General features: G+C 48.7%; 1 protein-coding gene across 5 annotated transcripts in view; it reads right to left on the reverse strand.

Annotated features, from left to right (window-relative positions):
• Window positions 1–24,681, reverse strand: part of HIRA (histone cell cycle regulator) — a 58,053-nt gene that overhangs the window by 3,689 nt on the left and 29,683 nt on the right. For 4 of the 5 annotated variants that reach the window (XM_027088720.1, XM_027088722.1, XM_027088723.1 and 1 more), the window contains 9 exons: window positions 15,959–16,163; window positions 15,507–15,611; window positions 13,809–13,957; window positions 11,942–12,103; window positions 11,758–11,816; window positions 11,455–11,560; window positions 10,108–10,230; window positions 9,584–9,750; window positions 7,773–7,861 (listed from right to left, as the gene is read on the reverse strand). In XM_027088720.1, coding sequence (XP_026944521.1) covers window positions 7,773–7,861; window positions 9,584–9,750; window positions 10,108–10,230; window positions 11,455–11,560; window positions 11,758–11,816; window positions 11,942–12,103; window positions 13,809–13,957; window positions 15,507–15,611; window positions 15,959–16,163 — 1,165 coding nt within the window. The remainder of the gene's footprint in view (window positions 1–7,772; window positions 7,862–9,583; window positions 9,751–10,107; window positions 10,231–11,454; window positions 11,561–11,757; window positions 11,817–11,941; window positions 12,104–13,808; window positions 13,958–15,506; window positions 15,612–15,958; window positions 16,164–24,681) is intronic. The other variant, XM_027088721.1, reaches the window with a different exon arrangement.

Genomic DNA, 24,681 nt, shown 5'->3' on the forward strand with positions numbered 1-24,681 from the left:
ATAAGTAAAATGGAGAACAGAAAAACTATAGAGAAAATAATAAAACCAAAAATGAATTCCTTGAAAAGATCATCAAAATTGACAAGCATTTAGCTACATGGACTAAGAAAAACAGAAGACTCAAATAATGAAAATCAGAAGTGAAATAGGGACATTGCAACTGATGCCACAAAAATAAAAGGAGTATAAATAAGAGAATACTATGAACAACTGTACACCAACAAATCGGATAACCTAGATAAAATGGACAACTTCCTAGAAATACACAGCTTACCAAGACTGAATCATGAAGAAATAGCAAATGTGAACAGACCTATAAGTAACAAGGAGACTGAATCAGTAATCAAAAACCTCCCAACAAAGAAAAGCCCAGGACTGACCAGATGGGTTCACTGGTGAATTTTACCAAAAATTTAAAGAAGAATGAACAACAATCCTCCACATACTCTTTCAAAAAACTGAAGAGAAGAGAACATGTTTAGATTCATTGTATGAGACCAGCATTATCCTGACATGAAAGCCAGACAAAGACACTACAAGGAAAGAAAATAGTCCAATGTCCCTTGTGAACACTGATGAGTCCTGAACAAAATACTAGTGCAGTGGTCCCCAACCTTTTTGGCACCAGGGACCGGTTTCGTGGAAGACAATTTTTCCACGGGCTGGGGGTTGGAGGTGGGAGATGGTTCAGGCGGTAGTGCGAGCAGTGGTTCAGGAAGTAATCCGAGTGATGGGGGGATGGTTCAGGTGGTAATGCAAGTGATGGGGGAAGATGGTTCAGGAAGTAATGTGGGTGATGGGGGGGATGGTTCAAGGTGGTAATGCAAGCAATGGTTCAGGAAGTAATGCGAGTGGTGGTGGGGGGCACGGTTCAGGCGGTAATGCAAGTGATGCAGGAGATGGTTCAGGTGGTAATGCAAGTGATGGGGGGATGGTTCAGGTGGTAATGGGAGTGATGGGAGTGACGGTTCAGGAGGCAATGCAAGCAATGGTTCAGGAAGGTAATGGGAGTGATGGGGAGGATGGTTCAGGCGGTAGTGTGAGCGATGGTTCAGGAGGTAATGCGAATGATGGGGGGGATTGTTCAGGCAGTAATGCAAGTGATGGGGGAGATGGTTCAGGCGGTAATGCAAATGATGGGGGGGATGGTTCAGGTGGTAATGCAAGCAACGGTTCAGGTGGTAATGGGAGTGATGGGGGGATGGTTCAGGCAGTAATGCGGGGGATGGTTCAGGCAGTGATGCGAGCGATGATTCAGGAAGTAATGTGAGCGATGGGGAGTGATGGGGAGCAGCAGATGAAGCTTCACTCGCGTGCCCGCCACTCATCTCCTGCTGTGCGACCTGGTTTTTAACAGGCTGCAGACTGGTACCAGTACTGGTACTAGCGAACAGAATTTAACAGCAAATGGAAAGGATTATATACTATGACTAAGTGTGATTTACTCCTGGAATGCAAGGGTGGTTTAAGAAACTAAAATCAATCAATGTAATACACCACATTAATAAAATGAAGAAAAAAAAAATCCCAGAAGATCATCTCAATTGATGCAGAAAAAGCATTTGACAAAATTCAACACTCCTTCACTACTAAAAACTGGTAATAGAAGGAAACTATCTCAGTAAAATTAAGGTCACATATGAAAAGCCCACAGCTAGTATCATACTCAGTGTTAAAAGACATAAAGCTTTTGCTCTAAGGTCAGGAACAAGGCAAGGATGCCCCATTTTCACTTCTATTCAACATAATACTAAAAAGTCCTAGTCAGAACAATGAGGCAAGAAAACGAAATAAAAGACACCCAAATTTGAAAGGAAGAAGTAAACTTATTTGTTTGCAGACAACATAATCTTATATGTAGAAAACCCTAAAGATTCCGCAAAAAAACCCGTTAGAACTAATAAATGGATACAGCAAGTGTGCAGAATATGAAATCAACACACAAAAATCAGCTGCGTTTTTATATACTGACAACCAACAATCTGGAAAAGAAATTAAGAAAACAATTCCATTTGCAGTAAGCTCCAAAAGAACAAAATACTTAGGAATAAACTTAACCAAGGAGGCGAAAGACTAGTATACTGAAAACTACAAAATGTTGCTGAAAGAAATTAAAGAAGATATAAATAAATGGAAAGACATCCCTTGTTGATGGACTGGGAGACTTATTAATATGGTTAAGATGTCAATAATACCAAAAGCAATCTATAGATTTAATGCACTCCCTATCAATATCCTACCGGCATTTTTCACAGAAATAGAAAAATCCATCCTACAATTCTTATGGAATCCCAAGGGACCCCAAATAGCCATATGAATCTTGGAAAGATGATGTGCAGTCTCGTACTTCCTGATTTCAAAACTTATTTCAAAACTACTGTACCTTTTAATTTTTGAAGTATGTGGCTACATTATCATTCAAAATGAATTTAAAATAAAAAAACCTGAAAAGCGCTATTTAAAAAAATGAAAGGGAATGAAATAAACTGCTATAAGCAAAGCAAAACATTCTGTCTGCCTGTGGCACCAGGGGCAAACTACCAGACAGAGGATGTGCCCTCTGGCTGGAAGGCTGGTGTGGCTGGTATCAATACCAATAGCCACCAGTACCACCTCCCAGCCTGGGCTCTCAGAAATGGATGGTGCTGTGTTTCAGGCACCAGCCTGGACACAGCTCATCACCACTTCTCAGGTCAGTGTCACAGGTCCTACACTGAAGACCCTGGCAGATGGAGGCTTCCCAAGAGCAGGGTCCGGCTGGGGATTCAGAGGCCGGCAGCCACGCACGCACCTGAAGAACGGCTGCTTAGTGCCCATCCCTCTGCTTACTGTCTCCCTCCTGTACACACTGAACCGTGATCTTTGAGGGAAAGAGACCTGGATTTTGGGGGTCCCCTGAGATGCACTGGCAGCTCATATCACAAAGTTTCCCAAAATATAAAGAATTCCTACAAACCAAAAAGAAAAACAAATGACACCAACATATTTCAACAGGAAATACAAGTGGCTCTTAAATCTAGAGTCAGCATTGCTCGTTGGCAGCACGCTCCATCCCCAGCTCCATTTCCCAGCCATCCTGAGGACCAGTTTCATTTGAATGGCCAATTCTCACCATGAGAGTGTTCACAAAGAAACTCAACAAGAAGGCAGAGGGCTCATACTCAATTCACCCCCTCTGCTCCCCATATCAAGATGAAGAGACAGTAAGGAGCTCAGTATCAAAAAAACGAACAACCCAATTAAAAAATGGGCAGAAGGGCTTCCCTGGTGGCACAGTGGTTAAGAATCCGCCTGCCAATGCAGGGGACACGGGTTCGAGCCCTGGTCCGGGAAGATCCTACATGCTGCGGAGCAACTAAGCCCGTGTGCCACAACTACTGAGCCTATGTGCTACAATTACTGAAGCCCGCGTGCCTACAGCCTGTGCTCTGCAATGAGAGAAGTCACTACACTGAGAAGCCTGCACACTGCAACAAAGAGTAGCCCCCGATGACCGCAACTACAGAAAGCCCGTGCGCAGCAATGAAGACCCAATGCAGCCAAAAATAAAATAAATTAAAAAAAAAAAAATGGACGGAAGACCTAAATAGACATTTCACCAAAGAAGACATACAGATGGCCAAGAGGCACATGAAAAGATGCTCAACATCACTTAATTATTAGTGAAATACAAATCAAAACTACAATGAGGTATCACCTCAATGCCAGTCAGAATGGCCATTATCAAAAAATCTAGAAACAATAAATGCTGGAAAGGGTATGGTGAAAAGGAAACCCTCCTGCACCATTGGTGGGAATGTAAATTGATACAGCTACTATGGAGAACAGTACGGAGGTTCCTTAAAAAACTAAACATAGAACTTCCATATGACCCAGCAATCCTACTACTGGGCATATACCCTGAGAAAACCATAATTCAAAAAGAGACATGTACCACAATGTTCATTGCAGCACTATTTACAATAGCCAGGACATGGAAGCAACCTAAATGCCCACTGACAGATGAATGGATAAAGAAGATGTGGCACATATATACAATGGAACATTACTCAGCCATAAAAAGAAATGAAATTGAGTTATTTGTAGTGAGGTGGATGGACCTAGAGTCTGTCCTACAGAGTGAAGTAAGTCAGAAAGAGAAAAACAAATACCGTACGCTAACACATATATATGGAATCTAAAAAAAAAAAAAAATGGTACTGATGAACGTAGTGACAGGGCAGGAATAAAGATGCAGACATAGAGAATGGACTTGAGGACACAGGGCGGGGAGGGGAAGTGAGACTAGCATCGACATATACACACTACCAAATGTAAAACAGATAGCTAGTGGGAAGCAGCGGCATAGCACAGGGAGATCAGTTTGGTGCTTTGTGACCACCTAGAGGGATGGGATCGGGAGGGTGGGAGGGAGGCTCAAGAGGGAGGGTATATGGGGATATATGTATACATATAGCTGATTCACTTTGTTGTACAACACAAACTAACACAGTATTGTGAAGCAATTATACTCCAATAAAGACGTATTAAAAAAAAAAAGCATAAATTCAGAAGAGCGCTGAGGCCAGAAGGGGATGTGGCAGACAGCAGGAATTGGCTCTGTCCAGACCTGCTCCAAGACTTCCCTGCCATAGTCTTCACAGCTTGCCTTCCTGACCTCCCTCCCAGTGGGGGTGTCCAAGTGGTCTACTGGCTGCTGTGAGGCATAGGCTGGCTTTCCTTTTAAGAGGGTGGATGCTACTGGTACTGGCTTCCTTCCTTCAATTGGACATGAAAGCCATCTTATGACATGAGGGAGAGGCCAACAGAATCACAGAGATACAGACCTCCACTTAACTCCAAAGGACTTGTTTTGGAGGATAGAATAAAACTACTTCAGCCACCACTAGACAGGGTATCATTTACCTGCAGTTGAAAGCATTTGTCATGGATACTGGGACCCCAAGCAGACCAGTGGTTTTAGGCAGTTGGCAGAGGTAAAAAGCAGGTAGCATTGCACTGATGGTGCTCCTGGGAAGGGAGCCACAGGCTCTCCTGGACAAAGCTTGGGGTCAGCAAGAACAGCAGGAAGGAGGGGGAGAGGAGGGTGCATGGCTGGTAACCGGTGGCCTGCCTGTGCTCCCTGCCCCACCTTGGCCTAGAGTGCCCACCTTCAGGCTGAGACAGAGAACCTCTATGTAGAGCTCGGGCTAACGTCTTGGGCTCAGGCCCCCAGAGTGGCAGTTGGGCACAGAGTGAGGCCCCACAACCCGGCCAAGGGTAGGGCTTTGTCAGACACGTGCTCCCCCACCCCGTAAGCAGATGGCCTGTCAGGCTTCCCCAGAGGTGAGGTGTGCTGGGAAACAGCTCGACTACTGCAGGTAATTCCGAACACCCTTCCTGTTGAGGACAGGGGACAAAGCTGGTTAAGCAGAAGCAGAACTCCAGGAGCTAATGTGCTGGGGTGAAGGACTGAGCCGGGGTGGGGGAAGGCAGGAATTCAGAGGGACACCTTGGCCTTGGGAACATGTACTGATCAGGAAGAGGCTGAGTGGGCTTCTGTCAGAGTTGAGAGCCCAGGGGACCAAAGCAGGGGCCTAAGGCCCATGAAAGGTGGGGGTCCCTGGTAAACCACCTCTTCTTTGTGCTGGTATCCCCAAGGGATGACCCGACCCTAGAATAAGGGTAAACTGGAAGGAAACCGGCCCCTGCACCAGCCAGTGCCCAGCTCTGAGAAGTCCCCAGGCAGCCTGGAAAACCTCCATCCCGACCAGGTTGAGACCCTGCAGAGCGGGTGCCTTAAGAGCTGGCACCAAAGCAAATAAAATGCCCTGTGCAAAAGCCACATCACCTGAGGTTCAAGCCATTTCTACAAGCAATTTTTCAAATACCATGTCCAGCAGACAGCTGAAAATAACCAGGCACTTGAGGAGATAAGATAACGTGAACGAGAACCAGTAGAAACATTTATAGGCAATAGAGACAGACCCACAAGGGCTCCTGATACTAGGACTATCAGACATGCAATTTTAAAATAAAATAACTAAGCTTACTGTGCTCAAAAGACTAAAATGAAAATTTCAAGGAGAATTAGAACTATAAAAAATGATGGAGCAGAAGGGAGGACATGCTATCTCTCTGATGATGAGGGAAATGAAAGGGAAGCTATAACCAAAGACAGCCTCTAAGTAAAGTCCACAGAATGAATGAAAGACATAGACCGAGAGCTTTGTGAGACTTGAAAGCACCAAGGCAGGATCCCGAAAGAACTTACAAAGCAATGGAAATCGGACTGGCGGCAGTTTTAGCAACAGCAGCAAATGCTAAAAGTCTGTGGCACAATACCTTCAAAACTCTAAAGAGAATTGATTTTGAATTTAGGATTCTAGTAACCAACTAAATTAACATCTACAGCAACAAAATAAAAAATGGAGGCCAAGTACACACCAAGACCTCCAGAGTCCTCCCAGGACTAACCCTCCAATCTTTCACCTCTTTTACCCTCCCATCACCTCTGCTCAGCTGCTCCTTTTACACTCGAGCCTTCATACCTCACGGCCTTTGTCCTCACTCTTCCCTCTGCCTGGATGTTCTTCCCCCAGATATCTGCGGGGCTTCCTCCCTTACCTCCTCTGATCTCTATCAATCAGTCAGTGCTTCCTCGATCACTGGATGTAAAACAGCACCCCATCAGCACTCCACACCCCTGCCCTCTTCATTGGTGTTCACAGGACCCATCCCCGTCAACACATTACATGTACTTGCTCATTTGTCTCCAATCTACCTCTGTCCCCATGAAGGCGGGGCCCCTGAGCCTTGCTCGCTGCAGCCGGCTGCCGAGCTACACCTGGCCAGAGTGGGGCTCCACCGGCAGCTGCCCAACGGTTGAGTGAAGCAGTGGAGTGAACCGTGCCCCCAGTTCCCCGTCAACCTGTTCCTTGCCCAAGTCGATCAATGCACTCTACCCACTTGTGTGAGCCACAGTCTCACCTGTGCAATTTCATTATGTTCATTATTCTCTTTCCCTCACCTGCTCCACATCCAACCACCCACCCGCCCAGTCTTGTAGGTTTTGCCTCCAAAATACATCTTGAATCTGCTTCCTCTCCCTTCTCTGTGGCTGCCACATGGATCCAAGTTGTCTTCAGCTACTGCCAGGTCTGCCTTGTCCTGATTGCTCTGCTACATCAGCGCCAACTCCTCTGCCGGCTCCCGCTGCCCTAGACTAAACCCCAGCTCCTCACAAGGTCCCAGGGATCCACCTCCTGCCCTCTCTGGACTCACGTCACACCCTCTCCTCTGCCAACGATGTTCCAACCACAGCGGCCTCCATGGGCCAAGCCCTCTGCACTTCTGTCACCTCTACCAGCACATTCCCCGGTCTCCATGGAGCAGGCTCATTCCTGTCCTGGGGTTTCATCCTGAAAGTCCTCTTCCGAGGTCTCCCCGCCGCATTCTCCCAGGCACACCGTCATCGCTCTGTTGACTGAACTGCTTACTCGCTCACGTCTGCCTCCTGACCGGACTATGAGCCTCACTACTAACAAATCCACAGCCCCCGGCAGGCAGCTTTCCCAGCACAGGCATGTGGCTGAGTGGACGCTCCCTCAGCCCCTGATGCCAAGGGCTCCTGCCAGGGTGGGTGGGCTGGCAACTCGCCCTCTCTCTGATGCCGGCAGTGTGCTGGAAGAGTGTAACAGGGAAGAATTTCAAAGCACTTTGGCTTACTTTTCAATTTCCACCTTTACTTTTCAGGAGAGATTTCTTGTGGCAAAAAGGAAAGTGGCACTTACCACTACTGTTGACTCCCATTGGCTTCCAGTGGAGGAGTGAACAGGCCCCAGTAAGTCCTTGCATATTTCTCGGAGTCGGTATTCAAACCCTAATTACAGAAAACAAAAAACAAAACAAAACAGAAATAGGAACACATTAAAAAAAGAAATAAAGTCAAGAACAGGCTAAGTTGTTGTGTACATCAAAGCAGAAAGAACAAACACTCACTTTGTTGCCTCCTTGTCTCAGTTCAGCTCTCAGAGGCCATAGCAGAGGCTCTGACTCACCCCCCCAATCCCGGGAAACACACGCAGTGGCTGCTGTGTGCTGGGCCAGGGAAAACGAGACGTGGAAGCTCTGGGACAGACCCCCCAAGGGGGTGGAGAATGTGGGGGCTGTGGGAGGAGGGGAGTGGGCTGAGGGGGCCTACTGGAGAGGAGGTGGGGGCAGATGCGCAGGGTCAGGTGGTGTCCTTCGGGAGAAGATGGGCGTGGGAATGAATTTGGGCGGAGGAGACGGAGGAGGAGTTGGGGCTATGGCACAGCCGGGGGGAGCGCCAGCCACACTGGAGGCAGAATCGGGGGCAGCCGAGGCCACAGGGAATGGAGGAAATCAGCCAGTGATGAGGGTGGAACCTGAGGATGCTTAGAGGAGAGCTGGTGTCCCTGTGAAGCTCGAGTCCTCCTCCCCGCGGGGAGGAAGGAGGGACAGAGAGGGTAGGGGAGTTGTGCGGGCCCTGGGCCATAGGCGCGTGAAGATGGAGAAAGAGAAGCAAGCGGTGGAGGTGAGGTGTCCCCTACAGGGGCAGCCCCAGTGAATTGAAACCCAGGATGGAGGAAACCAGAGAGGAGCCGGAGGCAGGCTTTCCGGGGGTACGGGGGTGAGGCCACACGTGACCTGAGTGCCCGGCAGAGGCACAAGGTTGCAGGAACACCGAGTGTTTATTAAGTCTGGGTGGGATGAGTCCATACTGAACTCATCCCTGGGGTCTGTGGGGGAGGGGTCTGGCAACATGACGGGCGAATTCTGCGAGTTATACCCATAGAGGTCGGGCAAGTTTTTCTGTCTTTTCCGTACTTAATTTGTTTTCTCTAAATCATGAACAAAACAGGGGAGGAGTTGAAAGCAAAGCAAGAAAGGCAGGAGAGGGTGTGGGGGTGCCGGCTCCGTGACCAGGCCCAGGCTGTGTGGTGACACAGGGAGAACTGGGGAGGGCCATCCCCAGGCCACGGCCCTGGAGGCCAAGCTCAAGCGGAGGGAAGCTGGCAAGGCCGGAGCCCACGCCTGCCTCACAGGGAGTCAAGAGGCTGTGGGAGGTCACGTCTTCCAACACCCTGCTGTCTGCTGACCCACAGGAGGAGTGGGGTGGGGCAAGGAGGGGGATCCTGGGACGGGGACATGGGTGTAAGAGCCCTGGTGGGGAAAGCTGGGCTGGAGGGCCGAGGGGAGGTGCTGGAAAGCAAGCTGGCCCTTCCAGGCAGGAGAAAGAGAGGTACAGGCCCACCGATGCTCTGAGGGGGCAACGAGGTCAGGGGGAGCTGAGCCTGTGTCTGTGAGTCCTCTGCCCCCACACCCTCCTGCCGCCAATCCTTGTGGCCTCAGGGGCTGCTCGGTTCAGCCCGTGGTGGGGCGGGACACCTGCTGAGCTGCCCACCTCACTGACTTGGGAGCGGGAGGGCAGGGCCCCAGGGGGCAACCACGGGAAGCCGGGAGGGAGGACAGAGCCCAGGCTGCTGCACCTGGGCCCTGACACTCGGGCCCTCGGGAGGGTCCCGTTGGGACGGGGACTGAGTGGGGCCCGGGAGGACAGAAGGACCACCGGGAAGCTCACCTTCGTTCACGAGGTATCGCACGTAGAGGAGAAGCCAGTGGCGGTACTCGTGGCTGGAGCGCAGGGTGAGCGCTGCAGCAACCTGGCTCTCCAGGTAGGCCAGGGTGGTCTCCTGCTGCACCATGTGAGGCACGGAGAAGAGCCGGGCTGCCTGTCTCCCCGAGCTGCTGGGGTGGGGAGGGGCAGATATCAGACTCCACGGCAGCCCAACCGCCCCCAGGTCCTGCTGTTCTGCACCTCCCATCTAGCCCCCGAGGGGACAGGCCAGCAGCCCAGGCCCCCACCCAAAGTGCAGCCCAACATGGGGATCCATGACCCGCAGCCCCTCAGACTGCCGCCCAGGTCTTGAAGTGACAGAGCTGTGACCCTGCACCCTGAGACAGTGCTCACTGTGGCTCCCAGCCCTCGGCAGCCCCAGCCCAGCCCTGTGAGTGCCGCTGGGCTCAGGCAGTCAGAAGGCAGGCCTCGGAGGGACCACGTCCACACAGCCAGCCGGATGCCTCCCCTGCACCCGGGTCACCTACGTGGAGGCGCGGCCCTGGACTATGGCTAAGGGTCCCGAGCACAGCATGGCGTCCTGGGGTGGCAGGCTGCTCCTGAAGTCTGCACACTGGGCCAGGGAGTCCTGCTTGTCAGAAACCAGGTTCCTGGGGAGGCAAAGGCAGGAGCAGAACTCAGGGAAACCAGGAGGCCCAGCAGAGGCAGGCAGCGAGGGGCACTGAGGGAGCCGAGGTCCCTGTATGCCCATGTGGGGCCTCCTTACTCGGACACTCTGGCCCTGGGTCTTAGGTCCTGGGGGCAGGGGTCGAGTATGCCTGGGATGCTAGTCTGTCTGGGAGCCCATGTGCTGCGGCCCTCGGAAGCAGCTGAGGAGTCCCGGCGTCCAGCCTCCCAGAGCTCACACAGCATCCCAGGCATCAGCGCTTCACATTCTCTGGACCCTTCACACAATTTAAAAACAGCCTGGTGCCTACAGAGTCCACATTTCCCTTCTCAAATAACCAGCTTGTTTCCATTATTATACCAATCACATACAATACACGATATTTTGCAATTTGGAGGAGCAGGGAGTGGGGATTTTGAGGGTTGCTGCTTTTTTTTTTTTTAACTCAAGAAAGAGATCTCAGTCTGAGGATAAACTTGTGTCCGGCAACCCTTAACAGAGACAGGCTGGATGGTGGCACACTTGGGCCTGAAGGAGCAAGGTGCAGGCAAGAGAAAACTTCTGATTGGCTGGTACACGAGGTACACCATTCCTAACTCTGGGTTAAGATCTCTGATGTACAAAGAAGTTCTACAGGTACTTCCCTGCTTAGGACTCCATGTTTCCTATGCAGGGGGCCCAGGTTCGATCCCTAGTTGGGGAGCTAAGATCCGTGAGACATGCAGTGCGGCAGAAAAAAAAAAAAAGAGGTTTTACAAATATAGAAAAGGACTCCAAAATGGACAGAGCAAAGGTACAGACCTCACACGTGGTGAGTGACAGTGCAGCCCCACTAATGCACCAAGGCAGTCGGAAGTGTCCCTTGGCTCCGACTAAGTTACAAAAACAGCAGGGTTGGATGAGGCTGCCGTGAAGCTGACGGCACCTACGGAGGCCAGGCTGGAACTACTCATCGGCAACCATAAAAGTTCAAATGTCTGCTCCAGACAAAGTGACCCCCGGGGAACAGTGGAGGGGAAGGACAGCGTCCCTGTGCACGGGTCTGAGGGCAGAGAGGCAGGGGGCCGGCAGGGATGGGGGCTGCACTGTGGCCTCCACTCTGGCCAGACTCCCAGGAGAAGCGGGCCAGGCAGGGCCCTTGCTGGCTGTGCTGGGTTCTGGCTCAGATGGACCCTCCATGGGGCAGGGCTCAGGGCGGCGTGCTTACCACGCAGACAGTGATGGGTTGAAGCAGTAGGCCTTCCCGTCCGACAGGTTCATCACGGGGATTCCATGCTGCGTCAGCAAGATCTGTGACACCGTCATGTCACTTCCTAGGGAGACACCAAGAAGGGGTTCCAGCGTATTCCCGTCAGCGGGCGCCATGGCTCCCGCAGCTCTAGCCATGCAGAAGGGACCCCAGAGTCTGCTCTCCATCTCAGTTGAGCAGAGCCCTTTGTGCCAGACCTGGACTTGAGCTGCCCGCCCCCAATCCCACCCCAGGGATGGGGCGGCCCCCGGCCAAGCTCACCTGCCAAGATGGAGTGTAGGGACTCTTCCTTCACCACCACTATCTGCCTGTGCACATCCCTGGGGGAGAGAGGAGCAGCTCACCCTCCAGCCGGGCCCGAGGGCCTGTGTGCCGGTGGGGGGGGGGGGGCGACCCTCCCTGAAGCAAGGGGCACCCGCACAGCCGCTCCCGCCCTGCCTCTCACCAGACGGACAGCGTGGCTGTGGCGGTGAGGGCCATGACGTAGGAGCCAGTGCAGTGCAGGGTGGAGATCGGGGATGGCAGCAGGATGGGAGGGAGGAGGCGTCGACCACAGGTGGAGAACACGGACAGCATCCGCTTTTCACAGGCGACACACACCACGTCACTGGGGGAGCAGGGGGCTGGCATCAGGGGGGCTGGGAGCTCTGGTGGCCCCGAGATGCAGGGACAGAGCCAGGTGGGCGGCAGAGCTGATGGTGCCTACTGGAGACCTCTGCCTGGAGATGGAGTCCTCTCCCCCATGTGGTGGCTCAGGCTTTTCTGGACTCACACGGAACTGCCCCCAGGGAGCACATGCCCGAGGACCAGCGGCCCTGACAGTGAGCCAGGAAGCAGACCTCACTGCTCGGGAGCAGCTGCAGAGCACCCCCCCCGACAGACTCGTAGCTGAGACCAGCCAGAGGGGCCCTGGGAGGCCTCTGCCCAGACAGGCCGGGGGGAGTGTGGGGACGACAGGGTGCATCTCCCACAGGGGGCGCCCAGCTGTGCTCAGAAGGCCTTCGAGACCGGGGTGGGAGAGACATGTCGCTCCCTGAGCGAGGAAGGCTTCACCACGAGTGTATCGGCGCAGTCTCGTGTCTCTCCTCTGAGCACCCACTAGGCCCCTTGGCTCTGCCCGGCACAAGCAGGCTCTGCCTTCCTAGTGGGGTCTCCTGGGGTGAGAGCAAGCCTAGAGTGAGGCCAGAGCCTCAGACCCCAGGCAGTGGGAGTAGGCGTGCAGCCAGCACAGCAAGGTCCGGCCCAGCAGCCCACTGGAACCCTGCTCCAAATCACTTCTGGGCCGCCAGCCGGCGCCTACGGTCCACACGGGCAGCCAGCTCACAGCGAGGTCAGCCAAGGAAGAGTCCCTGTGTTCTGTCTGCTCGTCCCTGTGGTCAGGGTGCACCTGCAGCAAGCCCGCTGCCAGGGATGCCGAACCTCTGGAGCTGCGGTGCCGGGGGCAAGTCTGCACGCTGGGCTGGGGCCTGGCTGGCCGCTTGGCCGGACTCTCCAGCAGCCTCTAGGTCACATGGGGAGGCTGTGCTGACACACCTGGCCCCCAGCTGGGGCGTGCCAACTGCCTTGGGACCAGGGACGAAGGGGGAGCCCCAGGGGACGGAGGGAGGAACAGAACGGTGGTTCCGTCCAGGCCCAGCACCTGGCTCGCTCAGGGCCAGGGTCACAGACATTGGTGAGAGTGTTTCACATGCAGCCTCATGATAAAGGATTCCGGGCCTAATGAAAACGACCAAATCTAAGCTGAAAGCTTTGTAAGACCCTCGTAGGGGTACTGAGCACACAATCCCGACTGGGGCCATACGTCCCCGGGTCCTCTTTCCAGATGGAGCATGTGCGGGGCCACCTCCAGGGGTGGTGGAAAGACACTGGGTGACTGACCACCGAATTCAGGTCTCCCCCAAAAGGGCAGATCTGGAAAGGGCTGGCCTTGGGACTCTGAGGACAGTCAGAAGTCCATGCTGACTTCCTTGGATGAAAACCTGGGGTCCAGAGAAAAGGCCAGTCAAGGTCAGAGAGAGGCAGGCAGAGCTCGGCCTGGAAATGGAGACTTCAGGAATCTGACTAAAATGCCCAGGGGGCTTAGGTGACCCTCCAGTACTCAGTTTCCTCTCCTGTAACACGGGGGTGATGGTGCCACCTTCATGGGGTGCCCCAGGGACTCGGATGACTCAGGCACCAGCTCAGTCCCGAGCGAGGCTAGGCGTAGGCGTCCCTCAGACAGGCCACCTCCCAGGACAGCCCAGTACCCCACAGCGCAGTGCGGGGTCTTGCTTTACGTTAAATGCCAGTGGGGTGGAGACCCCTGCTCTTACCAGCTGCCGGCAGCGGTGAGGATCCGGCTGGTGAGCACCGTCTCCCACTCCTTCCCTTCCCGGCTGCACTTCAGGCGGCTCAGCTTTATGCCCCCCACGGCCGTCACCTCGTTCTCCACCTCGATGTACATGGAGGGGTCGGAGCTCACCTGGGGGAGAGAAGCAAACAGAACGTTTTCAGCAGCAGTGGCCTCAGACGTGGGCCACGGACAGAGGGAAGGACACGCAAGGGTGGAACAGAGCTGCCGGCCAACAGCAGGCTGGGGGTGGGGTGGTCACAGGGCAGGACAGGGGGCCAGAGGTCCCAACGTGCAGCCCCCAGGGCAGGGCAAGTCCCAGGAGCTGGTGTCCACCTTGTCCTCTGTGCAGTGGAGCAGAGAATTGGTGTCACAGCTAAAGACCTCGAAGCCTCCGGATCCCACCACCTCTTCTCACAAGGGAGGATGCAGAGAAGGCAAGCAACCGGCCAAGAGAACACGGCACAGAAGGACCCCAGCCCGCTCGTGGGGACATGGGTCTCCTGACTCCTAACTGAAGGATCTTCAAAGACTGTCAGGTTTGGCCAGAACACAGGCTGTGTCGGCACTTGGAGGAAAGGTCTGGAAAGCCCTTAGGCCCTCCAGCTCCTTGGCAGTGCACCTTGGCATGCACACTGGAGCCCAGTGTCACTGATAGGAGTGTCCCCAGAAAAGCGTGGGGAGACGTGTGCAGTTCAGCACCAGCTCCACACGGGCTCAGCCTCGTGTTTTGTGTCTGGGGAGCAGACAGGCAGATACCCAACGTGGGACCTAGGTGAGCGGTTCGTACTTGTGTGGCCACACAGTGTGTGAGCTGGGGTGGAGGGTCGGCCGTGGCTGGGGGCTGGGCCCCCAGAAACCAAGAACAGCCCCACACAGCACTCCACAAGGAAGGCCCTGGGGTGACGGGGGCCGGCTGAGTTTGGGAGGGGGATTTGTGCAAGAAGAACCAGGGGACCCCACCCTTAGATCCAGAAGGACCTGTCCACCTGCCCCCTGGCAGCCCTGAGGGGCAGCCTGGGCTGGGGCAGCGTGCAGCCCACCTGCATGTGGGGTTCTAAAGGGTTTCCCGAGGACATGAACCTGAGCTGAGGTATAGAGGGTGGGAGATGACGGTGCGTGCAAGGCCTGGTACGGGTGCTGGGCTGAGCGGCCAGAGGGCCTCTGGGGATAAAGGACTACTTGCTGTAGATCTGTGTTTTGAACAAGCCTGTAGTTAGAAGATTCCACTCGAGACCTTGAAAGGCCCTGATGATGACCCCACGCTGGGCACGGGGAAGTGGACAGGCCAGCAGGCTGGTCAAGAGACAGACCAGTGCCACACGGTCCCATGGGCTGAGCCCACGGCCAAGAGTGGAGATCGAGGAGGCTTCCAGGAGAAGGAACACCTGGGACAGGTCTTGAAGGAGCTGGGCACCCAGAAGATGGAGGGTAAAGCCATGGAGGAGAGGCGTGGGGGCTGGGGAAGTGAGGGGTCCCAGAGAAGAGGCCAGCCTTCTTGTTAAGATTGGGTGGCTGCTCTGCTCAGCCACAACTTCCCCCAGAAGGTGATAGAGAGCCACTTGAAAGCAGCCCCAAGTCTGTGACAATTCAGGGTTTACAGCCCCCAGGGGGTGGGGGTGGGCAGGCGGACAAAAAGAATGTGTAGGCTTGGGAGGGAGGGAGGCGGAGGTCTGCTCACCTGCAGGGTGAAGGCTCTCTGGGGGCCCGGCATGGGCAGCTTCAGCGCAGCTGCTGGGACAGACAAACACACGGCGTCCTTCTCTGCGGTCAGGGCAGCTGGGGACTGCAAGAGCAGAGATGTCCCTGAGCCCTGCCCTGCACTGGAGGGCAGTGCCAGGTAAAGGTGAGTCACCAGAGGTGAGGCTGGGCCTACTACCTGGGTGTTTCCACCCTCTGTGAGGGCAGATGAACGCTACAGAGACCCCTACTGCAGAGACGAGGCAGCTGACCCCAGGGAGGGGCTCAAGGACTCTGGGTGGGTCGGGGCAGTTCTGGAGGTATACGTGTCCACGCCAGCTCTCCCCACACCGATGAGGCACGCGGGGCCCCCCTTCTTCCCCAGGGCATATGCAGGCTCCCACACCGAGCTCAGGAGGTGGGCCGGGGGCAGCACCGGCCCGCCAGCCTCACCTGCACAGACAGGGACATGGGCATGAGCCGCGAGTCCTTCCGAGGCCGCCCTTTCTTCTTCTTCTCCACCGTTTCCACCTCGAGCTCCAGCTTCCGCTTGGAGAGTGAGGAGGGCTTGGCCACAGGGACCTTCTCATCGCTGTCACTGCTGCTCTCCAGGACATCCCGGGGCCGCAGCTCCTTCACAAGGCTCTGCTCTTTCAACCTGCACAAACACAGACACCGGTGGCTTTTCCACAGGACTACTAGTTTCATGATAATCAATAAAATCCATACTCATCCCCCAAAGTTAATAAATTAAAAAAGTAGGAGAGGACTTCTGGTTTCTGCTCTGAGATGCAAACTGCTTGGGAGTCGTCATTCTCACTCTTAAAATAAGAGGAAAACTGAAAACCTGTATACCAACAACTCTTCTTAGACCCACCAGAGAAACAGCTGCCCTGACAACTGGAGACAAGGCGAAGACATAAAACCGACTGGAGCCCCCACCAGGGAGGGAGGAGGGCACCCACACTTGCGTTAGTTTTATCTCCAGGAGCTCCACCAGTTGTCATGAGTGGAGATCAGGAAGGGAGGGCTCCTCCCATATGCTTTGGCCTGAGGAAGGGGAAAGCAACCACTCTGAAACATACCCAGAGTCCTGTTCTCCTTAACAAAAGCCTTCCCCCAAGGAAAACTACTTTACTGAGTATGATGTGACCTGGGGGCAGGGCAATCAACCAACTCCAGCCTAGCCCCCCTCCACACGCACTAAGAAACTCTCTTGAAGGTCACAGGCCAGGGACTCTGGCCCAACAACAACACAGGAGACAATCATGAGACTAGAGAGTGCTTCTCCTCCCCAATACCCCACAAAATCAACAGGGCCCCTGTGTAATAAGAACACTAGATCACAACTAAGAGAACTGCAAGACACAGACTCCATTTAACAAGGAGTTTCTAGGGAAACTCAAGGAAAACAGGGAGAGAAAAGCAAAGACACCAGAAGAAATGGAAGCCTCTAACACCTGCAGCTTCAGGAGACAGTAAATAAGACCTAATTCTTACCAGGTAAACAAAACCTCACATTAAAGACCTTTTACCCCCAGTTTCTATTACTTAGTACATTATGTCCAGGTTTCAACAAAAATTACAAGACACGATAAAAGGCAAAACAAAACAAAATCAAACAAAAACCCAAAATGAAACAGTCTCGAGATGAAGCAGGATCAGAACCAGAGTCAGACATGGCAGCAATTTTGGAATTATGAGGCCAGGATTTTTAAATAACTTATTAATATGTTAAGGGCTCTAATGGAAAAATCAGGACTACACACAAGAACAGATGGATCATATAAGCAGAGAGAATTTAATAATAATAATAGCTAAGACTTTTTCAAAATTAATGAAAGATACCAAACCACAGATCTCAGCTGCTCAGAGAACACTAAGTAGAATAAATATCAAAAAATCCACACCTACCTACACATAACATAAACTGCAGCAGACCAAAGACAAACAGAACCTCTTGAGAGAAGCAGAGGGAAAAATACACTTCAGCTAATAAGGGACAGAATAAAGGTTACAACAGACCTCTCTTCAGAAACCGTTCAAGCAAAAACTGACTTAAGTGAAACATATAAGGTGTTAAAAACAAACCCACCAACCTAGAATTCTGTACCCACTGAAATTATATCTCAAAAAATGAAAGAGAAATAAAGGTTTTCTCAGACAAAAACAACAAAAAGACACTAGAGGAAATGTGTTGCCAGCAGAACTGCCTTGCAAGAAATGTTAAAAGAAGTTCTTCAGAGAGAAGGAAAATGATACAGGTCAAAAACTCAGATCTGCATGAAGAAAGTGCTAGAGAAAGAATAAGTACTGTAAGAATTTTATTTGTCTTATTCTTAATTAAAAGATAACTTTTTGGGAATTCTCTGGCAGTCCAGTGGTTAGGACTCTTTGCTCCCAATGCAGGGGGTCTGGGTTTGATCCCTGGTTGGGGAACTAAGATCCCACATACCACAATAAGCACATGTGCCACAACTACTGAGCCCGTGAGCTCTAGAGCTCAAGCACTGCAACTAGAGAAGCCCGAGTACCGTAACAAAGACCCAGTGCAGCCAAAATTAATTAATTAATTAATTAATTTAAAAAAAGAACAAATCACATTCTCTAAATAAGAAATAAAAAATAGAACATAATCATATTATAAAAAAAAATCCCTGGTCGGGGAACTAAAATCCACAGGCCACACACACGCACACACACACACACACACACAAGTAAAAGATAACTTTTTGTTCAAACTAGTAACAGCAACAATGTATTGGATGATAAGTGAAATAAATAAACAGTAGCAATGTTATATGTCTTGGAAAGAAAGAATTGGGAATACTTTGTTAACAGGCACCTGCACTACTCTTCAGCATTATAACATTATTTGAAAGTGTATTTAGTTATAAATGCTTATTTCAAACTGTAGGGCAACCACTAAAAAAAATTTAAAAAGCAGTACAGTTGACATGCTAAGAGAGACAATGGAAGAGACACATTATCTTACTATCTAAGATATTCTTAGATAATGCTAAGAGATAATATAAGAGAGAGAAAATGGAATCATACCAAAAACATGCTCAATTAAAACCAGAGAAGGCAGAAGAAAAAGGGGGAGACCAAAATCGTTAAGAATATGGTAGATATTAATTCACTATATCAATAATCACTTTAAATACAAATATTCCAAATATACCAATTAAAAGAAACTGACAAAAAGAATGAAAAAGAAAACCCACATATATGTTGTCTACAAGAAACTCAGCTTAAATATAAAGACACATAAATTAAAAGTAAAGGCTGGTTCCAACTATATGACATTCTGGAAAACAAAAAACTATGGAAATAGTAAAAAAAATATCAGTTATTGCCAGCGGTTGGGAGGAGAGAGGGATGAACAGGCAGAGTGCAGAGGATTGTTAGGTCAGTGAAACTATTTTGTATGATACCATTATGGTGGTAGATGCATGTCCTTATACACTGTCCAAACCCACAGAATGCACAACACCAAAGGTGAACACTTAATGTAAACTATAGACTTTGGGTGATAATGATGTGTCTGTGTAGTTTTATTGGTTGTAACCAATGTATCACTCAGATGTGGGATGTCAATAGTTAAGGCAGAGGGGTATATGAGAACTCTCTGTACTTTCTGTACGATTTTGCTGTGAACCTTAAACTGTTCAAAAAAAATAAGTCTACTCTTTAAAAAAAGGGATGGAGAAGGACATGCCACACTAACACTAATTAAAAAAAAGCTGGAGTAGCTGTATTAATCTCAGACAAAGCAGTCATCAGAGTAAGGAAAATTATCAAGAATAAAGACAGGCATTATATGATGATAAGAGGGTCGATTTTCCAAGAAGACATAGCAATCCTTAATATGCATACATCTAACAACAGAGTGTGTCAAAATACATGTGGAAAAACTGATAGAACTGGAAGAAGAACTAGACAAGTCCACTATTATAGCTGGAGATTTCCATATACCTCTATCAGTAATCAACAGATCCAACAGACAGAAAATCAATGAGGACATAATTAATTGAACAGTACCATCATTCATTGTATTTAATTGACATTTAAAAAATACTTCATTTATCAATAGCAGAATATACATTATTCTCAAGATCACATGGAATATTCACTAGTATAGACCATATTCTGGGTCATAAAATATACTCTAACAAATATAAAAGAACAGAAATCATACAAAGTATGCTTCAAGACCACAACAGAATTAAAGTAGACATCAATAACAGAAAGTCAGAAAACACACATCTTTCATGATTAAACAACATTTCTAAATAACACATGGATCAGAGAAAAAGTCTCAAAAGAAATTTTAAAATATTGAATTAAATTAAAATGAAAACACAATGTCAAACTTTATGAGATACAGTGAAAGCAGTGCTTAGAGGGAAACTTATTGCAGAGAATGCATAAATTAGAAAAAAAGAAAGACCTGAAATAACTTCACCTTTAGGAACTAGAAAAAGATGAGCAAGCAGTAGAAAATTAATAATAAAAAATAAAATAATATTAAATAAAAATGCAGTAACATTAATGCAATAATAAGCAAAATAATGTAAAGCAAGCAGAATAAAGTAAATAGTAAAAATTAGAGCATAAATCAATGAAATTGAAAAGGGAAAATAGAGAAAAATCAATGAAATAAAAAGCCAGTTCTTTGAAAAGATCAATAAAATTGATAAACTTATAGTGAGGCTAATCAGAAAAGGAGAGAGAAGACACAAATTACTAATATCAGAAATGAAAGGGGAGGGGCTTCCCTCGTGGTGCAGTGGTTAAGAATCCGCCTGCCAATGCCGGGACACAGGTTCAAGCCCTGGTCCAGGAAGATTCCACATGCTGCGGAGCAACTAAGCCTGCGCACCACAACTACTGAGCCTGTGCTCTAGAGCCCGTGCTCCACAATGAGAAGCCACTGCAATGAGAAGCCTGCGCACCTCAACAAAGAGTAGCCCCTGCTCACTGCAACTAGAGAAAGCCCGCGTGCAGCAACAAAGACCCAATGCAGCCAAAAAAAAAAAAAAAATAATTCATATAAAAATAAAGAAATGAAAGGGGAGGTAAGCAACAAGGATTTACTGTATAGCACAAGGATCCATATTCAATATCTTGTAATAACCTATAATGGAAAATAATCTGAAAAATATATAACTGAATGATTTTGCTACACAAAATATATTGTGTGAGACTAACACAATATTGTAAATCAACTACACATCAATAAAAAAAGAAAGAAATGAAAGGGGGCCCTCACTACTGATCCCATCCATGGACATTAAAAGGATCATAAAGGAATATTATGAACAACTTTATACCCATATATTTGATAAGTCAGTTAAAATGGACCAGTTCTTTGAAAAAAAAAATCCACAAAACTCACACAAGGAAAAATAAATCTGAATAGACCTGTATCTATTAAAGAAATTAACCAACAATTAATAATCTTCCAAGAAAGAAAGCACCAGACCCAGACAGTTTTACTGGTGAATTCTATCAAACATTTAAGAAAGAAATTATACCAATTCTCCACAATCTGTTCCAGAAAACAGAAGTACAGGAAATAAATCCTAACTCCTATGAGGCCAGCATTACCCTAATATCCAAACCAGATTACAAGAAAGAAGAACTACAGACCAATATCTCTCATGAACAAAGATTCAAAAATCCTCAACAAAATATTAGCAAATTGAATCCAACAATGTATAAAACGAATTATACACCATGACCAAATGGGATTTATTCCAGGTAGGCATACTGATTTAACATTCAAAAATCAATTAACGTAACCCACCACATCCAACAACACTAAAGAAGAGCATTATGACCATATCAACTGATGCAGAAAAAGCATATGACAAAACCAAACATCTATTAATGATAAAAACTTAGCAAACTAGAAATAGAGAACTTAACTTGATAAAGAATAACCACAAAAAAACCTTACTGTTAACATTTTACTGGAAGTCTTAGCTAATGCAGTATGACAAGAGACGGAAATAAAAGGTATAAAGATTGGGAAGGAAAAATAAAACTGTGTTCAGTGAATAAAAACATCAGTGATGACACTGTGTCATTGTAGAAAATTCCAAAGAATCAACAACAACAAAATCTGTAACTAATAAGCAATTATACCAAGGTTGCAAGGTACAAGGTTAACATACAAAAGTCGACTGCTTTTCTATATACCAGCAATGAACAAGCGGTATTTGAAATTCTAAACACAATACCACTTATACTGGTGCCAAAAGAGCAATAATTTGATAGAAATATAACAAAATATGTATAAATTCTATGAGGGAAACAATACTCTGATGAAAGAAATCAAAGATCTAAATAAACTGAGATATTTTATGTTCATGAATAGGAAGACTCAATATTGTTAAGATGTCAACTTTTCCTAACTTGATCTAGAGATTCAATGGAATCCCAACAAAAATCCCAGAAACTTATACTATAGTATCAACAAACTTATTCTAAAGTTTATATGAAAAGGAAAAGACCCTAAAATAGATCTAAACAAATGTAGTCAATTGATCTTTGATAAAGGCAAAGACATAGAATAATCTTTCAACAAATGGTGCTGGCACAAATGGACGTCCACATGCAAATACTAAATCTAGACACAGACCGTATATCTTTCACAAACATTAACTCAAAACGGATCATAGATCTAAGTGTAAAATGCAAAACTATAAATGAGAACTCAGAAGAAAACATAGTAGGAAGTCTAGGTGAACTTGGGTTTGGCAATGAGTTTTTTTTTTTTTTTTTTTTTTTGCGGTACGCGGGTCTCTTACTGTTGTGGCCTCCCCCGTTGTGGAGCACAGGCTCCAGACGCGCAGGCTCAGCAGCCATGGCTCACGGGCCCAGCCACCCCGCGGCATGTGGGATCTTCCCGGACCAGGGCACGAACCCGTGTCCCCTGCATCGGCAGGCGGACTCTCAACCACTGCGCCACCAGGGAAGCCCTGGGAATGAGTTTTTGTTACAACACCAAAAGCATGATCCATGATAGAAAAAAAAAAAAATCTAATGTGTTGGACTTCATTAACATTAAAAATTTCTGCTCTGAGAAAGACACTGTCAAGAGAATGGAAAGCCAAATCAAAGACTGGGAGAAAATATCTGTGAATCACATTACCTGAAAAAAGACTTGTATCTAAAATATACAAAGAATTCTTAAAATTCAGCAGTAAGAAATAACCAATTAGGGCTTCCCTGGTGGCACAGTGGTTGAGAATCCACCTGCCAGTTCAGGGAACACGGGTTCGATCCCTGGTCCGGGAGGATGCCACATGCTGTGGAGCAGCTAGGCCCGTGCGCCACAACTACTGAGCCTGTGCTCTGGAGCCCGTGAGCCACAACTACTGAGCCCACGTGCTGCAACTGCTGAAGCCCACGCGCCTGGAGCCCGTGCTCTGCAGCTAAGAGAGGCCACCGCAGTGAGAAGCCCGCGCACTGCAATGAAGAGTGGCCCCCGCTTGCCGCAATTAGAGAAAGCCCACGCGCAGCAACGAAGACCCAACACAGCCAAAATAAATAAATAAAACAAGCAAATAAATAAATAAATAAAAAGAAATAACCAATTTAAAAAAATGAACAAAGATCTGAACAGGCACTCACCAAAGATGAGATGGCTGATAAGTGTATGAAAAAATGTTCAGCATCATATGTCATTCAGCAATTGAAAATTAAAACAAGATACCACTAAACACTTATTAGAACGGCTAAAACCCAGAAAATTGATGATACCAAACGCCAACAAGGATGTGGATCAAATGAACACATTCACTGTTGGTGGGACTGCAGTCATTTTGGAAGACAGTCTGGCAGTTTCTTACAAAGCTAAACCTAGTCTTACCATACCAACCAGCAGTTGCACTCCTAGGTATCTGCCCAGTGGAGATGAAAACATATATTCACACAAAAACCTATATGTGAGTACTGACAGCAGTTTTTATACATCATCTATATATAATTGCCAAAAAATGGAAGAAACCATGATGTCCTTCAATGGGGGAATGCTTAAACTGTGGTACATACAAACTATGTGCATCCATAAAATGGGACAAGATCTGTTAATAATAAGAAATAAGCTATCAAACCATGAAAATGCATGGAAGAACCTTAAATGGATATTACTAAGTAAAAGACACCCGTTTGAAAAGGCTAGGTACAGTATGTTTCCAATTATATGACATTCTAGGAAAGGCAAAACTGTAGAGACAGTAAAAAGATCAGTGGTTTTCAGGTATTCAGGAAGGACAGAGGGAGGGATAAACAGCTGAAGCAAGAGGGATGTTCAGGAGGTGAACTTACTGTGCCTGATACCAGACCCTCCTGCTGCCTCAGAAGCAGGAAGCTTGGCCCTAAGTGAATACTCACTCACTGCCACTTTCTTATTTTTTTGGGTTTTTGATTCTTTTATTTATTCACTGCCTTTTCAAGGGAGAAGCTGAGAATGGCAAACTTGATGAGCCCTTATTCTATAGTTCCTGCTGGAGCTGTATGTGTGGCTGAAAGGCCTTATGAGATGTGGGTAACACAGCTACTGAGGGACAATCCCTGGTGGCATCGGGCCCAGGTCATGCATCAAGATTTTGCCCTCTAGCAGCCTGATTCAAGGGGTAGCCTCTGCACTTCTCAAAGCAGGGTCTGCACTCCCTGAGAGCTAGGAACTGACAACGATAAGGGCCATGGAGACCTACAAGGTGAACATCTTCCCTCAGTGAACAGAAGGAATTCCTAGCTATGGTGCCCTGTGGTTTCACTAAGGTGGAAATTGTGTTTTATTCTGGCTATTCAGAGCTCACTCCATTTCCAAAACTGAGATTTCAATACTTGCTTAAGCCTATGAAACATCGGCCACTCCCTCTTGACCAATGCCCCACAGCCCGCCCTCTTTGGGGAACTCCTGTTAGGTGCACGCAGACCCTACCCTCTGCCCTCCAGACACTCCTCCTTGGGCTCCACCTCTTCACCTCTGCAGCACCCAGGCCATTTCCTCAGATCAAATGCACTCCTCAGCTGGGCCTCCTCTGCTGTCAAATATGCCCACTGAGGTTTTTTTTTTTGGACGCGTGGCTTGCAGGATCTTAGTTCCCCGACCAGGTATTGAAACCTGGGCCCCTGGCAGTGAAAGTACTGAGTCCTAA

Source organism: Aethalodelphis obliquidens, unplaced genomic scaffold, assembly GCF_003676395.1.
Source record: "Aethalodelphis obliquidens isolate GAN/ISIS:26980383/991018 unplaced genomic scaffold, ASM367639v1 scaffold63, whole genome shotgun sequence".
Classification (NCBI taxonomy): Eukaryota; Metazoa; Chordata; class Mammalia; order Artiodactyla; family Delphinidae; genus Aethalodelphis; species Aethalodelphis obliquidens.